The following is an 18060-nucleotide window of genomic DNA, read 5'->3' as shown; positions in this document are numbered from 1 at the left end:
ACCAGAGTTCTAGCTTGCAGCACTTGCATCCTTGCCCTCTGACGAGCCTGCACCCTGTACTTCAAACTGTGTGACCGCCTGGCGACTCCTGGCCAGCGGCAGTTCTGTGCCGGCCACGAAGCAGGGTCCCGGGCCGCCCTCCCCGTCGCTGCCTGAGGAGGGGCGTCCTCTGCAGAGTGACTCTCCCTCCTGGACTGAGCCTCCAAAGTTTTCTTGTATTTTCTTCGTCTTTTCCGGGAGGTGTTTTCAAGCCTGTCACCCAGCCTTCCTTATGAAGTTTTCTTTTGTGTCACATTTACTTGTCCAGGGTCCTTGTGTTTCCCTAGAGGTGCCTCTTGGGGCTGCAGCCCGTGGGTGGCCAAGGTGGTGCCCCCCTCCCATCCCGGGGACACAGGTGGTCCGTGTCCTCTCCGTGAGGACTGAATGACGACAGGGAAATTATGTTTCTTTTCTGACAACTTCCTGTTGGTGAGGCCGGTGGGGGGCTTCCTCCCTAAGGACGAGATGGGAATGAAGGTGGGTGACAGCCCGAGGCCCCGAGGCTCATTAGTGGCCGAGCGGGGCCAGACCAGCCTTCATGCAGCGATCTCTGACCCGACACTGAACAGGGCAGCTTCACAGGGAACCGAGGCCATACCAGTTTGGCCCAACTTCCAGGAGCCCAGGCTTCTGGACGCTCCCAGACTAGAGCGGGCCCGGGCGTAGGAGCTTCAGGGCAAGAGCGTTTTAAAAAACAGTGATTCCACTGCAGTGAGAAGCCCGCACGCCGCAACAAAGACCCAGCGCAGCCAAAAATAAATAAATTTATATGAAAAAGTAAAAACAGCTCGATTGGGTGCTGCTCATACACTGCACGAAGAACCCACTTGGATCGTCCAGGCCAGTGGTTTTCAGGAGACCCTGGCAATTGTGCAGCTGCCGCCACAGCCGATGGCTGGGCGTTTGCGTCGCCTCCGAAGGAAGGAAGCCCCGCGCCCGTCTGCAGGACCCCCGCCGGGCAGCCACCAGACTACTGTCTGTCGCCTCTGCAAAGCAGGGCGAGAATTCTGTGCAGAACTCGGGTGCTTGCACGGAGCCTCCCTTGGGCTGGTGGGCGGCGGTTTCCAGCGCGCATCCCCACCTTCACAGGAACCCCGACGCACAGGCAGAGTGCGCTTGGGTCCAGCCTGAACGTGGAGCACCTTCAGGAGAGGAGCTCTAGTTGCAGGACGCGCTCACGGAAGCTCCAGCCAGGGCCCTAAACCAGAACGAAAATGTTCCAGGGAGAGAAGTAACAGCTGGCCACCTCGGTGGGCACCCTGGGGAGACATCTGTTTAAACTTAAGCAGCTTCCTGGTATTGCCTCCTCCTCCTCCTCCTCCTGGGTAGGAGATCAGCTGCCTCAGGATAACGTTTGGAAGAGTGAGTCAGGAGACGCTTTCGAGATAGCTCTTGCAGTAACTAATGTGAACATGTTTGTGGTTAAGCCTTAGTTGGAAAATCACCGTTCCAGTAGGAAGCTGTCCTGCTGCTGTCCGTTATGGACGGCAGTAGAGCTTGCCACGGATGACATGCCCAAATCCCTGACCTATAAAACGCTGTGCTTTGTTGCACGGAAACCCCAGTCTGTGCGCATGTACTGTCTGTCTAGCATCTTGGATTTGAACTGGAAAGCGTCTTGGAGGTGATCTCTCCTGCTCAGAGCGTCCAGGGCTGCAGAGGGGTTACAGCAGGTGGTCCCACAGCAGAAGTCAGGCTGGGAAGCAGAGGGAAGGGGGCCTGACGATGCTCTCCGGCATCTGCCTCCTCAGCCCAGGGCCAGGCAGGCACTGATCCCCGCCCAGAGCTCCTCTCTCCGGATCTCGTGCCTTTCCTCATCTTCACCCTAAACCCCATTTTCTAAGATTCCCCTGTCTTGTGACCTCTGTCCGAGGCCAGAAGCCACAACCTCTTTCTAGTTGGTACTGACAGTTGTAGTTGAAACATGATCTCGAGGTTGTAGTCCGATCTCACGTTAACACAGGGACTTGCACTACGCAGGAAGTCAGAACTCCACGCGCCTCTGGCAGAGAGTAACACGTAGCTTGTTTTGTTAATTTGCAGCAGTTGAAGGAAGAGACAAATGGTAAAGGGACGTGTAGAAATGCTTTTTTAACTGTTTGTCAGCATTACTGCCTTCCTACCTAGCACTGGTGGAACAGGTGTTCGTGTGTGTGTGTGTATGTGCACAGACACCCCTGCTGTTCATCCAGTCCTGTCCTTCACAGGTGGAGCTCACCTCAGCCACACTCTGCTCACCTGTGTGGAGCCCTCAGCCAGTTCCCAGGCGCGGGGACACCGGGCCCATCTCAGACTTGGTGGGCATGAATGTTGACTCTGACTTACAAAAGCTGACCAGCCTCTGGGTCTGCAGAGACCCTCGGCCTCAGAAAGCATCTTAGGCAAATGTGTGATGTCACTTTCTAGCCAAAATACTGACGGAGGAAATTTCCATTGGGGGGTGGGGAAACTAAAGGAAGTGGAAAGGACAGCAAACGTTTCTTTTTTTTTTTTTTTTTTTTTTTTTTTTGCGGTACGCGGGCCTCTCACTGCTGTGGCCTCTCCCGTTGTGGAGCACAGGCTCTGGACGCGCAGGCTCAGCGGCCATGGCTCACGGGCCCAGCCGCTCCGCGGCATGTGGGATCTTCCCGGACCGGGGCACGCACCCGTGTCCCCTACATCGGCAGGCGGACTCTCAACCACTGCACCACCAGGGAAGCCCAGCAAACGTTTCTTTAACTGGCTTACGAAGGAGATGGCAGGCGATTTTTTAGATAGCCTGGGGTGGCCCTATAAGCAGAACCATAGGGATGATGTCACCATTCCAGACCTCCCCATCCTCATCCCTGACATTTTGGTGTTTAGGCTGAATTTCCGAGAATCAAAACAGCATCAAACAGGAAAACAGCTTCTGTTGGAACAGTATCAAGATCCCTTTGTTCTGCTTCTAGATTTGTAAATACAGACCTGGTAGCCGTGGGTCCCAGTGTCTTGGTGCCTCACTGCCTGCTGCAGGGCTCTGCCTGGACAGCCACATGCAGCCGCTCTCTGCTTGGTGTCTCTGGAAGAATCTATACTGGCCAGTGAGGCCAGCTGGAGTTCCTGATTTTCTCTGTGAGATGCAGGCAGGGGCTCTCAAGAGTAGACGCTTGTACTGCTGAGTCATTTCCTGAGAGGTGGGTCTCCCCGGCGGAAGGCTCTCGAGCACCCCCGTTGGATGCTGGGGTGCCAGGTCACCACCTGCCATGTCCCAGAGCCTGTTCTTCAGTCTTGTTTCTTCAAAGTTGTTTTACCAAGAGAAAAGGGAATTGGACTGAAGCAGTGCTTGCTGTGTGGCTGGGAGGTGGCAGGGAGTTGGCTACTTAGACAGTGAAGTGAATTGAATTGAATTGACTGGACCAAATATCAGGGACTTTTCGGTGTGCACCCTGTGTCTGCTAACCACAGTTAGCAACTTGTGGATAACTGGTCAGTTTAGACATTAGAAGGTGTGCTTGACAAGCAGTGCCCCGCTTTACAGGTCAGAGTTTGTGGGAGGGAGATGAGCCCTGGGTTCCTGTGCGCACACAGGGAGGGACTGGGGTCTGCAGTGGCCTGGGGCGGGCGGTCCCCTGTCAGTAGAGGAGACGAGGCTCGGGGCTCGTGAGGCCAGAACGGACGGTGATGGCAGCCGGTTCCCTCGGGTTCCAGGTGCTTCCTCCGAGACCCCCGCCGGCGCCTCTGCAGGTGGCGCTGCCGCTTTTCCCAGGCGGCGTTCGCTTTCCACCTTCTGGGTGACGGGCACCTGTCGTTAAAAAGCTGCCCTGGAGGTGACCGTGGCGTTTCGGTTTCCCAAGGAGCATTCTCTGCGAGGTGCTGGATCCACGTGGCGAGCGTGGCGGACAGGAAGCCGGCTGGCCATCTGGAGCCCGTGTGGGAGGGGACACCAGGGGGCTTGTCCGGGCTGGAGGTATTGCTGTCGCACGCGTGGTGGGGGGAGCCCGGTGCCCTCGCCGGCCTGTCCTGAGGGGAGTGGAGGTGGCGTGGTTTGGGCGCAGGTTTGGGCAGGTGTGTGCGCGCGGCGTGGTCGGAGAACGCACCGGCTGGTGACGGCGGGCGGCGTAGACGCGCCGGGACACCTCTCCCCCGCTGGACCTAACGTCCCACTCCCCTCCCGCTGCAGGTGCACCTTCCGCTTCCCCAGCACGGCCATAAAGATCCAGTTCACGTCGCTGTACCATCAGGAGGAGGCCCCGGCGTCCCCCCTCCGGCCGCTCTACCCGCAGATCTCCCCGCTGAAGATCCACATCCCGGAGCCGGACCTCCGGAGCCTGGTCAGCCCTGTCCCCTCCCCGACTGGCACCATCAGGTGAGTGGCCTGGCCCCCTCACGCGGCTGCCTCTGCAGAAGCCAGGGCCCTGTGCTTTAGAACGCGGCCGAGAAAGAGGAAAGTGATATGGGTGGTCTGTGTTTCATACAATATCAAGTATGTTTCTGGAAAATTGCCCATGGATGGAAAATTTGAAACTATTTTAAGTGCATCAAGGGACCTGAGGACTTAAACTCTCTGGAGAATTCTTTTATAAAGTGAAGAATCACTACTTAATTAGTCACTTTTCCAGTTTGAAGTTTTATATACTAGGGTCTTTTAAAACAAGCTTAGGTATCAGTCTTAAAAGACAGTGCAACTATTTAAAAGGAATATTTGTATACCAGGATTTGGTGGACTAGGTTTTTCTACACTTTATTTGTAGAAATCCTTTGCAAAGTTTTAGAAATTAATCTAGATTTTGAAGAAAGGGAAGTCCTCGAACTTTCTCATCCTTGGCGTGTTATACAGAGAGGGTCCCTGGGGGCAGGTCTGAGGGTGAAGTGTGTAGCCAGAGACTGGGGAGGGGACAGGTGAGCTGTTCCCTCTGAGGGGCACAAGTACTTCTGCGACCACAGGGGTCCTGTGCCTTCTTCCCCTTTTGTCATAAAACACGTTGAAAGACATGGACTTGAGGATCAAGATTGAATAAACTTTAAATAGTTCACCGCTGCATCAAGGACATTGGGAAACAAAGCTGGCCTGTTCCTTACTGGCGTGTGCGGCCCCGGCGATGTCACGAGCGCCAGTGCATTTGGTGCTGGTGCCTCGGGTCCTGCCACGCGCTGCGCTTGCCACCGCGGACTGGGCGCCGTCGAACGTCAGCCCGTGGAAGAGGCACAGCGTGTCTTGGTGTCGCCACGAAGCCCGTTTCGGCCTCGCACGCCCCCTGAGATGGTCTCGGGGCCCCGGGGTGCCTCTGGGAACCACACTCCGAGAAGCACTTCCCAGCAGAGCTCGAGCTTTGCGTCCCTGGGTCTTACCAGGTCTCTCCTCTGGCTGACCAGCCAGGCTCGTGGTCCCTGGTTTTGCACCTTTAAGGGTTACACTTAGAAGCACAGATGGGTTAATCATGGCATCACCATTGGTTTCACTTTTGCCTTTTGTTTTCCTACCATGATGTGTGGAGTCATTTGCATTGAGTTGCTTGGAGTCCGTTTCCTACCGAGCCAGTGAGCGTGAGCGGGCGCGTTTCTCTTACGGAGAGAAAGTTCAGGGACAGCTTTGAAATGTCACAGACCTGAATTCTGGTTCTGGCCGCATCTCCAGTTGGTGGGAGAACCGGGGGCGGGTCCCTGCAGCCTCCTCGGGCTTCGTTTTCTCCCTCGGTGAATCCCTCCAGCATCGCAGACGTCTGGGACGCCAAGGACGAGCAGTGAGTGACGGAGAGCCGCTGTACGCCAGGCCCTGTGCTCAGCCGCTGGACGTGTGTTATTTTATTTAGTCCTTAGGGATTTACGAAATAAATTTTTTCCTTTAGTTCTTTTCAGGTTTCCAGCAATAGCTCTGTTCTCAAACCCGAAATTCAGCACGTCATCTCACTGTTCTTTGAGACATCTACCTTGAAAATAATCTAAAACATGAGGGCTCCGCTGGAGTTAACGATGAAGCTGTGCTCTGAAAATGCTCTTCCGCTTACTTACATGTGTATAATTTATGCATAGGTAAAAACTTTTGTGTAGTAACATGAAGCAGCCACTTTGGAATACAGTCTGGCAGGTCCTCAAAATGTTAAAGGGTTCCCTTAACTGCCGGCAGCGCCCTGGGTCGTGAGGTCTCCGTGGAAACTCATCCACAAGGGTTCATGGCAGTGTTATTCATAGCAGCCCCCAAAGTGGAAACAGCTCACGTGTCCATCAGCTGCTGAGTGGAGAGAAATTGTGTTACAGCCACAGGGTGGGGGGTTATTCCAGCCTAAACAGGAATGCAGTGCTGACACCTGGTACAACAGGGATGACCCTTGAAACCATGATGCAGAGCGAAGGCAGCCAGTCCCTCGAGACCACACATTGTGTGATTCTGTCGATACGAAGTGTCCAGGATAGGCAAACACTTAGAGGAAGAAAACAGGCTGCCGGGGGCTGGGGGTTCAAGGGAGTGGGCTGTGCACTGTTGTGGAGTTTCTTTCTGGGGTGACGACCTGACGGTATTGTGGAATGAGGTGATGGTCACACCACTCCGGAGGCACCCAAACCACTGAATTGTACACTCGACACGGGTGAATTGTGTAGTGTGTGAATTGTAGCTCAGTGAAGCGGATAGAAAAGCTTGTATGCACTGACACCTTTATCCAGTAGCACCTCAGAGCGGCTGCAGGAGCAGCGGCCAAGTGTGTTTTACGTGCCTTAGGGAGCCAGACAGGCGTGTGGGCCTCCGGGTGGGCCTCGGAGCCCTGACACGCCTGGTGAAACCCGAGCCCGCGGTCAGCCTTAGACTGGCCTGGGGCTGCTAATCATCAGTTCATAATCCAGCCACATCGACGCTTTTTTTTTTTTGGCGACGCTTTTTAAGAAAGAAAAATGTTTCGGTTTGTACCTGGAGGTCTTCATAAAATAGATATAATTCCCAGTCACATTTTGAATAAAAACAGTGGCCGGCAGGCTGAGCCAGTGCAGCAGCTCCGCGTGCTGCGGCCGCCTGTGTGGTAGGAGGCGCCGGCGGTTCTAAAGGGGCGTAGATGGTGTCCCTGCGCAGAATGAGGCGGGTGTCCCTGCGCAGTTCTGGGGAGTCGCGGCCATGTGACTGGGGAGACCGCGGGCCCGAGTGGGGTTGGGGCGCTGGGCCGCCCGGGGCACTCGCCTCTCTGGTCTTCATCCGGTAGAACAGCTTTGCGGGGAAAGTAGTAACTTTGAGACTGGCTCTTTCACGCTTGGGCCTTTAAGTGTCACAGAAAAGGATTTCTGTTTACATCCGTTTATCTTGGCGCCGCGGAATCCGATTGCCCGCTGGAAACCTCAGAGGCCCTTGAGGTTTCGCTGCCCAGATCCTTTTCCGGCGCGCCCGGCGCAGGCGCGAGGCCGGCGTGTTTACAAACAGCTGCCTCCCCCCACCCCGCCCGGGCACCCTCCCTGCGCCCGTCGCCCATAGCAGATCCCCGGGGAAGCGGGCGGGCTGGCAGACCCCGGCCGGCAGCGGCCCGCGCCCCGGTCCCCGTCCGGGTACTCGTCCCTACGCCCTACGCCCGCCCCTCCCCCTGCTCCTCCCCCCCTTCCCTCCCCTCCCCTCCCCGTGGCCCCCTCCGCAATCCCCGCCCCGCCCCGCCCCGCCGCGGTCCCCATTTGGAGCGTCTGAGCCCGCTGCCAGGTTGGCCCGCTCGCCCGGCGGCTCAGCTGCAGAGGCTCGCAGGCCTCGGCCCGGCGCGGCCTCCTCCGGCTCTGGGCCCGTCCTCTCGAGGTGTGGGGAGCGGCCCCACCTGTAGGAGCGGCCCTGCCCCGCCCTGCTGACCCGCCCCCTCCCTCCTTCCCTAGGGGGTCGGGCGGGGGCGCGGGCGGGTTCTGCGGGGTTTTTTCCCTGCACTGAAGTCCTCCACCCAGAAAATGAATGAACTCTCTTGTTAAGAAAAATGCTGAAATTCAACCAGAGAAAGGGAGCAGCACAGAAGGAGAGCAGCTAATTTATACTAAGTTTTTAGAAGCTATTTCTTGAGTAAGGCGTTTCTTAATTTTGGTAATATAGAGATGAAAACCAAAAGTAATTTGTTTTGTGGAATTTGGCCAAGGTTAGCGGAACCCTGTAGGAAATAAAAATTAAGCAACCAACCGCAGAACCTAAACCACTTTTAACCATGACCTTGCAGCCCAGTCCTGCTTCACTGCTGCGCGAGATTCGGTCCTAACTCACTTTGCAGTGTTAAGTGTCTTGAGTTGGGAGGTTGTCGAGTTGGCTGTTGGAAGGTCTTTGTGTTTCTGGCAAACTTTGGATCCTTCCTTGAGAGTGATTTATTCTGTTGCGAAGTTTCCAGCTGCAGCGTTTCCTCAGTTCCCCCGAGTGACCCAGAGAGGAAGGTGCCTGCACAGTGGGGAGCCCTGCCTGGCTGGTCTGGGAGACCCGCCCTCAGTGGGTCCCGCACCCGTATCTGCACCTGTGGCCCTCGCACCCCCCAGCCCCACTCACACCCACCTGGTCCCTTTCCCCATCTGAAAACTTGGGAGAAATAAAAATTGGTTCATCTACACAGAAAGGTGCGGCCCTCCTTGTCCTTTATAGTTTTCCTTCTGCCTACAGCCGTGCCCGGGTGTTTTTTGGCTTTAAATTGTTGAGAGGAGGTTGACTGGGCTTGCGCTTTAGTCTCGTGTCCATTGGGGCAGCTGTTTCCCTGCTCTCGGGCACATCTTCGGGGCATGGGTGCCAAGTAGTGTGTTCTTGGGTGTGCCTTCTGGGCGAGGCCCGGCCTGGTGCCCTGCCGCCGAGAGCCCTTCCTTTCCGGATTGCGGCTCTGGGTTTCCGGAAGCAGGCAGAGCCTGGAGGAGGACCTGAGGGAGGCATGGGCCCCCCGCCCGGATCTGCCCTCTGCTCGGAGATGCACCTGGTACTTCTGGGCTCAGGCCTGTTCGCTTATTGTTCTCACTGGGACAAGGTGTGTTTCATAAATGAGTTAACCTTTTAAAATAGTGTCCCAGTACCATTGTGAAGCAATTATACTCCAATAAAGTTGTAAAAAAAAAAAGGGGGGGGGAGGGAACGTTCTGGAAAGCAAGGCCAATTTCACTAAAAGTAAAGAGTCTTGGAGTTGAAATATCCAAATACAAATATTGGCCATGTTGGATATGAGTGAAAAAAAAAGCAGTAGGGGTACAGAGAGAAGTATGTTGAATGTCTGCTATCTAATCAGCACTCTGTCAGGCAGTGCATACTAATCTCTTATTCAGTCCTCAAATAAAGTATTATTTCCAATGTACAAATAAATAAATAAATAAATAAATAAAAATAAAATAAAATAAAATAAAATAAAATAAAATAGTGTCCCAGGATTTCACAGCACTGAGTGTCTCTTAGCGAGCACAGGTGTTCTTAAGAGACTGGCCTCTCTTTCCCTTTATTTTCCCCCGGATTACAGAAATATTACAATATATGTGCACTCTACAAAATTGAAATGTTTCAGAAAATAAAAATCGTGCACTGACCTTCTTGGAGAGAAGTCCATATTTGCAGGTGCATCTTCTCTGAACATGCCCGAGAGCTTGTCTGACGGGTGTCAGTACTTGTGACCCCTCCCCAGAAAGGTCCCTTGGAGCTCAGAATGTCCTGCAGCTTGTTTTTTCTCCTGTCCCTCTGTGTCTCGGGCTCCTTTCCGTGTCACTGCATCACTCGTGGCTGCACAGTGTACTGTTTGACGTGTCCTATATTTGGTTGACCAGTGCCCCACCGAGGGCCAGGCAGCTGTTTCCAGTTTCTTAGTTTCCTGGGTCTGAAATCACCTCTCTGAAGTGTCTAAACGGTCCGTGCTGAGGCCATGGAACCCTCAGGTTTGATTATTTTCGTTAAAATACACTTGTTAGGGTCGTGAGCCACAAGATTTTAAGAACAGTGATAAAAATAGAGCTGTGGGCTTCCCTGGTGGCGCAGTGGTTGAGAGTCCGCCTGCCGATGCAGCGGACATGGGTTCGTGCCCCGGTCCGTGAGGATCCCACGTGCCGCGGAGCGGCTGGGCCCGTGAGCCATGGCCGCTGAGCCTGCATGTCCGGAGCCTGTGCTCCACGGCAGGAGAGGCCACAACAGTGAGAGGCCCGCGTACCACAAAAAAAAAAAAAAAAAAAAAAAAAATAGAGCTGTCTCTGACATACACGCTGGACCTGTGCGGTGGGCTGGGAGCTCAGTCCATCCGTTCACCTCCACGGTGGTCCTGTGTGGTATTGCCGTGTGGTGTCACAGCCTTGCCAGCCCCACTTTGCAGATGGGAGACAGGTTCTTCTCCAGCAGAGCGGGTAGAACGGCTGGGCTGCGCGTTCAGCAGGTGCCCACAGGGAGAGAGGTGGTACTGATTTCATTCGTGTTTTTTAAAGGTTTATTCATATCAAAGTAATATGTGCATGTGATCTCAGAAAGCAGAAGATTCTGCAGGGCTGGTGATGACAAGACAGCCCCTGGCCACGCCCAGCCTGTCCTCACGCCCCTCGGCACCTACTCACCTTCTGGTGTCCCAGTTTCAGATCATCATACACTGACTTCCTGTGGGACAAAGGACTTGGCTTTTCCTCCCACCCCATCAGCCCAACGAGATCACATCAGAAGTGTCGGTTAATGGCCTCAGTGCGGCTGTGTGACGGTCACACTGCTCAGCCTCTCCCCGGCCTGCGCTCCCGGGAGTTACAGCGGCCCCTTCTCTGTTTGGTTTGATCTCCTGGTACCTGGGACGACTGGCACACCCTTCACATTTATATCATCACCTGGAACCCAGGCCTGGCCCCGAGGTGCAGGGGGCGCCTCTGACCCTGGGATCATCTTCCACCCCATCCTGGGCATCCCCTCTCTCCCAGCTCCCCGGTCTTCCCTTTCCTGATCTTCTCCTTCCTTTTACTGGACAACATCTAGTCCTGGGGAAGGGGACAGGAGAGGTAAGTTTTTTTATAAAAACTTCCATACCTGAAGATTGTCATTATTCTCCATTCACACTAGATAGATGTTTATCCTGGGTAGAGAGTTCTAGGTTGGAAACGTTTTTGCTCAGAACTGATGTCGCTTTCTAGCTTCGAGTGTGTCTGTTAAGAAGTCTGATGCTCCTGTGATCCTGGCCCTTTTGTACACGGTGTGTCCCCCTGGGGGCGGCGGGGGGGGGCTTGGGTCTCCGGCATCCGCAGCACCGGCCCCGTCTCAGCGGGGTGCCTAGGAGGGGGCTGGACATTTAATGGGACCCTTTGGATCTGAAGACTCACTTCCTACCTTTCTAGGAAGTTATCTTCTCACTTCTGTGATGTTCTCTCCCCCTGCGTCCTCGTCTTCTTTTCCCACCTTGTTGTTCCTCTGTCCGTCCCTTTCTCTTTTCTGCTTTCTGCTTTTCTCAAGTTTCTCCTTCCACCCTTTATTGAACTTTTATTTCTCCTCTTTTTAAAAACTGTAAGCATTTCCTTGTTCTCCAGATGTCCTCTTAATTGTGTCCTGCTGTTGTGAATACAGCCTCTTCACCTCTTTGGGGCTGTGATCCTGCTGCTTTGTTTTGCCTTCCCCCCAGCAACCCCCCTCCCCGCCGTCTGGCGTCCTCCGAGAGCCCCTCCTCTGTGTGTTTCCCGTGTCCTGTCTGGCCCAGCTGCCCTCCATCCAGGCAAACGAGGCACAGGGCCAGGGTGGAGGGGCCACGCTGCCCCCACGCCTGGGCAGCCCACGTTCCCACCTCCATTTCAGATCCATTCCCACTTCCTTGTTTTTTTTTTAATTATAATTTTTTTCTGTTGAAAAACCCTTCTACAACTTGGAATCGATTTGAGGCAAATTGTGCCATAAGCAGATTTTCTTTAAGTGGCTGAAGCGCTTTATAAACAAGTAACAATGAAAGAAAATGTTTCTGGTTCAGGACCAGCAGGACTTCCTTCCCAGGAGGCTGGCTCGGGAGGGGCAGGACCCAGAGCCTCCCACCTGCGTGCTTTGCTGAGGCCCAGGCGGAACCGGACCGCCAGGCGTCTGAGCGGCACGGCAAGGGCCACGCCGTGGGCACGGCAGGAGCCCGGACGAGGGTCAGCGCGTCTCTGGGGACAGTGGCCTCTGGTCAGATGTGCTGTTCTCAGCTCAGGCTCTCACCCTCGCAGTGGGCCTGGGCGCTCTATCTCCGTCAGGCTGCTGTGAATACAGGGTGCAGTGTGGTTCCAGGTATGTCTTGGGCGGTCACAGGAGTCATGTTCTGGGCCTGGACTGTCCCAGGGCCCGGCACGTTTGTCCTGGTGAGACGCTGGCAGGACGGGCCAGCCACGAGCCATGTCCACTCCTGACCCGAGGCCCTTCTTGCCTGGATGGAAATGTGACTTAGGAGTTGTTTTTCCGTAAAAGGGGGGTTGGGGGGGGGTCAGTGACTGATGTCCTAAAGTGCGTCTTCCACGTCGTTACCACTTTCAACCTCAAGGTGGGAAGAACGGTGTTTATCACGTGACGTCGGGTAGTTCCAGGCTGCTTGGCTTCTGCTGCTTTACCCCGTCCGCAGATCAGACTTCCCCACCCCGGACACTTGGGGGGCCCCTGAAGCGGGCGGCTCTTTGCTGAAGCCTGGCGTCCCAGGGGGCCCGGCATTTCCACTCCCCCACCCCTCTAGAGATAACGTGTGTGTTTAGACTGTAGGAATCTTTCCTATTTTGCTGATTGTCAGGGACTTTGCAGAGGACTAGGAAACTCCCTCGGGGGACACTCAGTGTTTTGGTCGGTTTCCCCAGGGTGGAACACACCCCCCAGACACCCCCACACACACACACCCACGAGGCCCGCCTTTGACTCGCGTGTTCTCAGCCCAGAGATGTCCTGCTCACCTCCTTCCACCTCTGCTCCTTCCCTCCGGACGTGTGACGCCAGGGTGGCTGGGTACCAGGCACAGCCCTCTGGGCGGAGGCCAGCCTGCAGTGACGGCTGAATGGGGTTTATTGAGGTCTGTGCGGCGGTGTGCGCGAACGCACGTTCTCCAGGCCGGGCCTGCTGGGCCCTCTGGGCATCGGCGGTGCCCTGTCCCCGCGGACGCTTCCCCAGGAAGGGTTTGTCAGCACAAGCCCGCGCGCGTCGTGGAAAGTGGCGTGGCGGCTGCCCGGCCTCTCCTCCCGTTTGCGAGCCTGCTGTTCATTATTAACACTAGAAATCATTCTGTGGAGAATGACAGACTTTTCTCTGGGTTTTGCTTTTTGAGAGTCAGATATAAATTTTCTATGATCTTTTACAAAATATGGACTTGGGACAGGCCATGGATCCCCAGTGCCCAAGCCCAGAAGTCGCTGTCTGTTGTCTGCACTGGTCAGGGTGCCCCGTGGGTCACACAGGTCAGATGTCAGCGAGGTTTTCCCAGATAAGCCCTGCACTGTCTGTTTCCACCAACCTGGACATTTCCTGATCTGTCCTGAGGCCGGTGTGTTTCCGGGGGACGGTTCTCGCCCCCTGTGGTCAGAGCATGGGCCAGGCGTGGTGTTTCGGTTCACTTGTGTGCAAGTCCAGAAGGGGCGCTGAACGTGTCTGGGACTGGGGCTGGCACACCGGCGCTTCTGAGCTGGCACGTCCTGCAGCACCACGTTGTTGGAGGAAGCAGGGCAGAGAGTCTTCAGGGACCCCCTCCCCCCAGGCCCCATCAGCATTGCACCTTCATTGAACCACTGTGTGCCATGGCATTTGGTTCCCGGGTGGGTGCATTTGGAAGACCTGACGCTGAGTGTGTGAGCATGTTACTAGTAAGACGCTTTCTCTCCCCTCCTACCTTACTTTATAAGCTGGGGTTTTGTATGTTTCGTTCAAAATGAAATTCAGAAAGAGCTGCTTTTATTACTGCATCCTACCTTACGGTCGTTGGTTACAATTTCTATACTCACGGGACTTACTGTCTCCATGTTTGGGGAATCTAGAGGAGAGGAGAACAAGAATTAAAAAAAAAAAAAAAAAAAGCTTCCCTGGTGGCGCAGTGGTTGAGAGTCCGCCTGCCGATGCAGGGGACACGGGTTCGTGCCCTGGTCCGGGAAGATCCCACGTGCCGCAGAGCAGCTGGGCCCGTGAGCCATGGCCGCTGAGCCTGCGCGTCCGGAGCCTGTGCTCCACAACGGGAGAGGCCACAGCAGTGAGAGGCCCGCGTACCACCAAAAAAAAAAAAAAAAAAAGATTCCTTAAAATTTCTACATAGATTGCAGCAGATTCCTGACGAAAAAGGGGTGATTACCGACTGTAGTGGAATTCACCATTCATATCAACTGCCAGGTTTTTCCCAGTCACAGTGTTTTATTTTTTCGTTCTTCCCTTCCCGTGTTTAGTAACTATCTCCCGAGCCCCTCCTTCAAAGCCACAGGCGGCTCCCCCTTCTGAGGAGCTGGGCAGGGAAGCCAGTGAGGGCAGCCCAGCCGGAGAGGAGGCTCTGCGTGTGTGTCCAGGACAGTGGCACGAAGAGCTTTCACATGAGCTTGACTTGTGGGGATTCGGGGGCCGTCTTGTCATTTGGACGATGGCGGGAGTGCCTGGGCGCGTTGGGAGCGTGGAGGGCACCTTCCGGGGGCGCTGGTAGGTGTGGGCAGAGCAGAAGGAGGCGGGCGACGCCGGGCTCTCGGTCAGCTCTCAGCAGGGACACTTTTTACCTGGGTTTGGGTCCCACTTTCAGAGCTTGTGTTGTTTTTCTCTGAATACTTGTAACTTACAAAATCAAAATTTCGACATGGCTTGAAGACCGCAGTCCCCCTTGTTAGCAGCAGGAACTGGGCCACGCCTGTGGCTGGCGGGCCCCGCTGTGCCAGCTGCAGGGCAGCGGGGACAGACCGCAGACAGGTCGGGCCGTGCGGGCTGAGACCCAGAGTGGAAGCCCCGATGTTTCCCGCCCACGGATTGGCTTGCAGCTTCTGACCGTGAGGGTGGGCACCGCGGGCCTGGGAACCGGTCGGGGAGGCGGGCACTGTGCTTCCCCGCTTCCTGACCTCTCCTTGGGCGCCATCGTGTGGCCACCACCCGCCCAAGTCCCCTGGCCGCCCTCGGTGCGGTGTCAGGACAGTGGGAATGGGGCAGTGACATGAGCTCCGGCCGCCCGCGCCGTCCGGGGGTCTGGGCATCCTGTAGCACCGGGCCCACCTTCTCAGCTCAGGGTCAGAACTCAGGACGTGTCCTTTCTCTCCGCAGTGTCCCCAACTCCTGCCCGGCCAGCCCCCGAGGGGCCGGGTCCTCCAGCTACCGCTTCGTCCAGAACGTGACCTCGGACCTGCAGCTGGCGGCGGAGTTCGCCGCGAAGGCCGCCTCGGAGCAGCAGGCCGACGCGTCCGGAGGGGACAGCCCCAAGGTCTCAGCCCTCGGCGCGTTGGCCGGTGACCGGGCGTGGGGTGCTGGCGTCCCTGTCCGTCCCTCCCTCCCTCGTCCTCCCCTCGTCCCGCCCACGGGGACGGGTTGGCTCCGAGCGTAATTACAGTCTCTGAGAAGAATGTCAGGCTCTCGCCTTACAGCCTTGTCTTAGTTCGTTCCCATCTGACAACTGTTTTTAAATCAGTTTGCAGAGGAGGTGAGAAATTTCAGAATTAAACTATGAATAAACCTAATTTTTACCCCCATGGGGGAGACACAGCTCTTCCTAGCTTAAACCACATGGATTAAACAAGAGGAGGTCGTGGGGATTGGTTTTAGCGGATACCCTGCAAATCTGCGCGCTCATTGGAGGGTTTTCTCCGTGAGCAGGTGGCCTGTGGCGGGGCGGGGGGGGGGGTCGGACCGGAAACATCTTTCCAGGCTCACCCCACGCTGGCTGTGTCCTCAGGACGAGTCGAAGCCGCCGTACTCCTACGCACAGCTGATTGTGCAGGCCATCTCCTCGGCGCAGGACCGGCAGCTGACGCTGAGCGGCATCTATGCACACATCACCAAGCATTACCCGTACTACCGGACAGCCGACAAGGGCTGGCAGGTGCGGTGCGCCCGGGCCCCGACTCTACAACCCCCGGGGGCTGGGGGCTCGTTCCCCGGCCGGCCGCGCCGTGTCCAGAGTGAGCGCCCCCTTGGGTCCGGAAACGTTCCCGCACTTGGTGCTCCGGCTCCTCCTGCGCTAACTTGGAAACACGCTGTCCCCGCTCTTTCCAGACGGTTTCTTGTGTGGGTTCACCAGACCGTCGCCGGCCTTGTCCACAGCCAGCACGTCACAGCCGCTCAGGTCTCCTCCGGGGCCACTCTGTCCCGTTGGCTAGTTGGTTCAGTACGAGCTCTGAGCTGGGCGTCTCCCAGGCCAGGGCTTGTCCTTCTGTTTTGCTTCCTGTATAAGGGGTGGTCGTGAGCCTGTGCTGAATTTTCACAAGAAAAACCACTGTGAAACCCCTGTCCTTCCCCAGTGAGCCGCCCCCTGCCCCCGAGGAGGCCTCTCCGGCCCGGACCCGGGGCCGTGCTGTCCTGGCTGCTGTGCTCAGGTCTGACCCGCCGTGACCAGTGACTCCCTCTGCTTTGCCCACAGAACTCCATCCGCCACAACCTCTCTCTGAACCGCTACTTCATTAAGGTCCCTCGCTCCCAGGAGGAGCCCGGGAAGGGGTCCTTTTGGCGGATAGACCCCGCCTCCGAGGCCAAGCTCGTGGAGCAGGCGTTCCGGAAGCGGAGGCAGCGGGGTGTCTCCTGCTTCCGCACCCCCTTCGGGCCGCTGTCGTCCAGGTAAGTCCCTGCCCCACCGCCTCCGGGGGCCGTGGCCACTCAAACCTCTTCGCTGGTTTTTGGAGAGACCGGCTCAGGTCCAGCCAACCCTGTGATAGGGAGCGAGCAGACACGGCAGCTGGTCCTCCACGTCGGTTCTCCGACGCTGGGATGATGCGCGTTGGGAATGGGGGGAAACGGAGGCGGATGAGGCCCCTCCCGCTCACCGGACTCGACCACCTCTCACAGGCCCTGTCTCCAGGGAAGGCCCCCTTCTGAGGCCCTGGAGGGTGGCACCCCAGTATGTCTTTGGGGGACACAGTTCAACCCTGTGACCAACACCGCTTGTCACGTGTAGACAAGCCCGCCGGCCAGCTGGGGATAGTGACGGGGCCTGCGCTGTGTGTCCAGCGCTGCCCAGGGAACCCCGCGTAAAGAGTGTCTGTAAGGGGGCCCGTCCTCAAGGTCACACTGGTAGTTGGGAACCTGTTCTTGTGCTGGTAGAACTTGCACTGGGGCGGGTGGGGCTCGGGGAAGGAGCCCCCAGGCCAGGAGGAGAGCTCAGCCAGAGCTTGGCATGCGCCACGTCTCAGGGAGAGAAGGCAGGGGTGCCTGTGCTGCGGGTGGAGCAAAGCCGGATTAGCAAGGCCCTGATGGGAGCTCGGAGCCTCATGGTGAGAGGGCCGTCACAGACACGAGGGCTGGAGAGTGACCCAGTGGCCACCAGTTTGAGCGTCAGACAGGTCAGATGAGGCCGCTAGGCCTGGGTCGGGGAGAGTCTACTGTCCAGCCCATCCCGGCAGTGCTCTGGGCAGGAGCTGGGCGAGATGCTCGATTTTAGACCCAGGCGAAGTGTTCTGTGGATTATTAACCTGTGCGAGACAAAACGGCTGGGCTCCCAGCATGTGCTTTACTCTCCGGGTGTCGATTTGTCCAGGGGGAGGTTGGTGCCCATCCCAGCAAAGCTGCTGTTTTTCACCCAGAAGCCCGAGCCGCTTTCCTGGGAGGCTGGCCCGGGCCTTCAGGAGGTAAACACTTTGGATCGTGGCCTTCGCTGGGCCTTTAAACGCTGGGTGATGTTACGTGTACCGGGCGGAGTGCCAGGGTCGGAAGTCCCTCATGAGGACAGAGAAGCATCGGGAAAAGTTGGGCAAAGGCAGCATGTAGGGCACGGGTGTTGAGACATCTCCCGTTTTGATAAGTGGCGTCTTCGTTTCTTGTCGTATGTACTCACTGCTGTGGTCCTGTCTCCCCCCTCCTAGGAGCGCCCCAGCTTCACCCACCCACCCCGGGCTCATGTCCCCGCGTTCCAGTGGCCTGCAGACTCCAGAGTGCCTATCCCGGGAGGGCTCACCCATTCCGCACGACCCTGACTTTGGGGCAAAGTTAGCTTCTGTTCCCGAGTATCGGTATTCCCAAAGCGCACCCGGTAAGAAGGGTCTTGT

The 18060-nt window shown here is 56.5% G+C and overlaps 1 protein-coding gene across 1 annotated transcript in view; it reads left to right on the top strand.

The window, feature by feature from the left end:
* The window catches only part of FOXK1 (forkhead box K1), a 69278-nt gene that overhangs the window by 42044 nt on the left and 9174 nt on the right, over positions 1-18060 (top strand). The window contains exons 2-6 of the mRNA XM_081255568.1: positions 4181-4366; positions 15134-15290; positions 15759-15905; positions 16443-16636; positions 17878-18044. Of these exons, the coding sequence (XP_081111694.1) occupies positions 4181-4366; positions 15134-15290; positions 15759-15905; positions 16443-16636; positions 17878-18044 (851 nt within the window). The remainder of the gene's footprint in view (positions 1-4180; positions 4367-15133; positions 15291-15758; positions 15906-16442; positions 16637-17877; positions 18045-18060) is intronic.

Source organism: Mesoplodon bidens (assembly GCF_964165515.1).
Source record: "Mesoplodon bidens genome assembly, chromosome: 15".
Classification (NCBI taxonomy): domain Eukaryota; kingdom Metazoa; phylum Chordata; class Mammalia; order Artiodactyla; family Ziphiidae; genus Mesoplodon; species Mesoplodon bidens.
The sequence above is the reverse complement of the archived record's forward strand: the minus strand, read 5'-3'. Positions and strand labels throughout refer to the sequence as shown.